General features: G+C 36.1%; 1 protein-coding gene across 1 annotated transcript; it reads left to right on the forward strand.

The window, feature by feature from the left end:
• LOC107631565 (tetrahydrocannabinolic acid synthase-like) lies at positions 1408 to 3378 on the forward strand. Its single transcript, XM_016335053.2, has one exon. It carries the CDS (start codon positions 1580 to 1582, stop codon positions 3152 to 3154), a length of 1575 nt encoding a protein of 524 aa, XP_016190539.1. The 5' UTR covers positions 1408 to 1579; the 3' UTR covers positions 3155 to 3378.

Here is a 3378-nt window from a genome sequence, read left to right on the forward strand (position 1 = left end):
TCCAAAACAAAAATATATTCTGAATATTTAAGATAAAAATTTCAATTTATTTCAAAAAATTTTCCGCACAATCCACCTCTATACAAGTACATGAAAAAGCTGAGCACAGTGAACAGTCCTACTCCTACACGAGCCACGACCCTACTTTACTTTTCTCAGTTCTTCGTCATTATGCGTCGGTGAACGGTCCGATTTTTGATAAATAATGTACCCGAAACAATTACTACTCCAATTAAATAAAGGTGAATTTTACGGTGTCTATAATTTGGTGTCTAATTTTTTATTAACTTATTTTTTATAATAATTTTTGAATATTTAATAATTATTTATTTTTATATTTTTAAAATTAAATATTAATTTTTAGAGGAGTGCTACATATACAAGTCATTTTTGTTTACAAGTCTTACAAGTTGGGCCTAACATGCGCGTTACTAAACAATCTTTGCGTGTTTCACCTTCGTTTTCTTTTTTACGAAAAAGAAGAAGAAGAGACACAGAGAGAAAAAAAAAAGAAGAAGAAGAGGAAGAGGAAGCACGGAGAAAGAAGAAGAAGAAGAAAAAAGGCACAAAAAAAAACGTGTCGATCTCTTTCTGTTTTTTTTTTCATGGTTTCTGAAATCAAGATTTGAAATTGTTTTGAAAATGATGTAACTTCAGAAATACACCCGAACGATTACAAAAATATACCCAACCGATTATAGAAATACATCCAAAGGATTACAGAAATACACCCAAACAGTTACAGAAATAAACCAAACGATTGCAGAAATACACTCAAAAGATTTAAGAAATACACCCAAATGATTTAAGAAATACACCCAATATAGGGGGAGACAGTATATTTCTTTTTGAAATCTTTTAATGTTTTGCTGGTTAAGAATTAGGCACATGACAGAGACAATCTAAAAAAAATCTAGAAGAACAGTAAAACAGTACCTTGAATAATGTTTCTTTATTTTTTCTGGTGATTTTGATGAAGGAGAAAGAGACAACGAAAAGAGAAGAAGAAATTTCAATTAAAAAAGAGGGAGAAAGAGGTGGTGTTGATGATGATGTTAACGAGAGAGAAAAATTACGAAAAAGAAGAAAAAGAGACACGGAAGAGGGAAAAAAAAACGTGAAACGGCGTGAATATAAATGACTTGTATGACTTGTATTGAAAATCACTTGTATGTAGAGAATTATTCTAATTTTTAACCCCTTTTGGTAAGTTAGACAGACACTTTTAGACATCATAGCAATTACCTTAAAACCCTAATTCAATGCTATTAATTAAATTTAAAATTAATTTACTCTTTTAACCCTATTAAAACACATTATTCACACATTGTTCGAAAATATTATTGATTACCTATACTTTTCCGCAAATTAAACACAAACACAATCACTTCTATCACATATTCACAACCATTAAGCCCTTCGTGGTTTTGCCTCCAATAAGATGTAACCCATACATGAACGATGAACCCTCACCCGTAACTGTTTACGATAGACTTTGCACCATACCTTTAATCCTTTCACTATTTAAGATGACTGATATGTGATATAGATTCTAACACCATAAAAAAAACACAAAAAAATGAAGTACCCAAGTCCATATTTGACTGTTGCTGTAATTGGCCTTTTATTTTCATTAGCATCTTCTGCATCTCATACTCATGATCATGAACACTTCCTTCAGTGTCTTCAACTTCAGAACTCCACCTCAATCTCTGAGGTTGTTTACACCCCTTCCAATTCCTCCTACTCCTCTATACTTCAGTTTTCCATTCAAAACCATAGATTCTTATCCAAAACAACTCCCAAACCCCTAGTCATTGTGACTCCCCTCCATGCTTCCCATGTTCAAGCCACCATAATCTGTTCCCAACTCCATGGGTTGCAGATTCGAACTCGAAGCGGTGGCCACGACTTTGAGGGAGTCTCCTATATTTCTCAAGTTCCTTTTGTTATCATTGATCTCATAAACTACAGAAATATTGAAGTGGATGCAGAAACAAGAACTGCATGGGTTCAAGCTGGGGCAACTATAGGTGAACTTTACTATAGCATCAGCAAGAAAAGCAAAACTCTGGCTTTTCCAGCAGGTGTATGCCCCTCTGTTGGAGTTGGAGGGCACTTCAGTGGTGGTGGCTATGGATACTTGATGCGTAAATATGGCCTTGCTGCTGATAATATAATTGATGCTCACATGGTTGATGTGAAGGGTAGGTTTCTTGACAGAGAAGCAATGGGTGAGGATCTTTTCTGGGCCATTAGAGGTGGTGGTGGAGCAAACTTTGGAGTCATCCTAGCATGGAAGGTCAAACTAGTTCCAGTTCCACCAACTGTGACAGTTTTCAGAGTTGAAAGGACTTTGGAGCAAAATGCAACTATGCTCGTTATGAAGTGGCAGAATATGGCAAGTAAGCTTCATGAGGACCTAGCCATCAGGCTCGTATTAACGACAAAAGCCAAATTTGAAGCCCTGTTTCTTGGTGGTAAGGATAAACTCATACCATTGATGCAAGAACGCTTCCCAGAATTGGGTTTGGTCAAGGAAGATTGTACTGAGATGAGTTGGATAGAGTCAACGGTTTACATGGTTGGATCAAGTAGTAAATCCCTTCAAGTTTTGCTGCAAAGAACTCCAAGCCCGCCACAAAGTTACAAAGGGAAATCCGACTATCTGAAACACCCCATTCCTGAAAGTGGTTTAGAAGGAATATGGCAAATATTTAAGGAGAACGGGGAGAAAGCTGCATTCATGGAACTATTTCCTTATGGGGGAATAATGGATCAGATTCCTCAGTCCAAACTTCCTTTTCCACATAGATCCGGAAACTTGTGCTTTGTTGGTTACCTAGATTCTTGGGACCAACAAGGAAGAGATGAGGTAGCACAAAAACAAATCAAGTGGATTACAAGGATTTATAGTTATATGGAACCTTTTGCATCAAATTCTCCTAGAGCTGCATATCTCAACTATAGAGACCTTGACATTGGGGTAAATAACATTGGCTACACAAGCTATGAGCAAGCTAGCCTTTGGGGTCTCAAGTACTTCAAAAACAACTTCAATAGGTTGGCAAATGTGAAGACCAAGGTTGATCCTCTTAACTTCTTCAGGTACGAGCAGAGTATACCTTCTCTCGTGTCCAAGAGTAGCATATAGAAACCTCATATCTGAAATTCTGAGGTAAATAAGCTGCTTTATTCTTTTTCTCCTATCTGTTATGCAGTGTGTCTCTTCCATAATATTGATGAAGATATAAAACACACTATGCTTTGTATTATGACTTTGAGACTACTAAGCCATACGAAGAAGAGAAGAGAGCAGTTTACTGTTACCTAAAATTTTCCTATAACTGAATAATAAAAATTTCACTTTTTCCATCA

The sequence above is a fragment of the Arachis ipaensis genome, chromosome B03 (assembly GCF_000816755.2).
Source record: "Arachis ipaensis cultivar K30076 chromosome B03, Araip1.1, whole genome shotgun sequence".
Taxonomy (NCBI): Eukaryota; Viridiplantae; Streptophyta; class Magnoliopsida; order Fabales; family Fabaceae; genus Arachis; species Arachis ipaensis.

What these genes read in the sequence shown, in the direction of transcription:
- LOC107631565 (XM_016335053.2), top strand. Translation starts at nt 1,580, where the DNA reads ATGAAGTACCCAAGTCCATATTTGACTGTTGCTGTAATTGGCCTTTTA.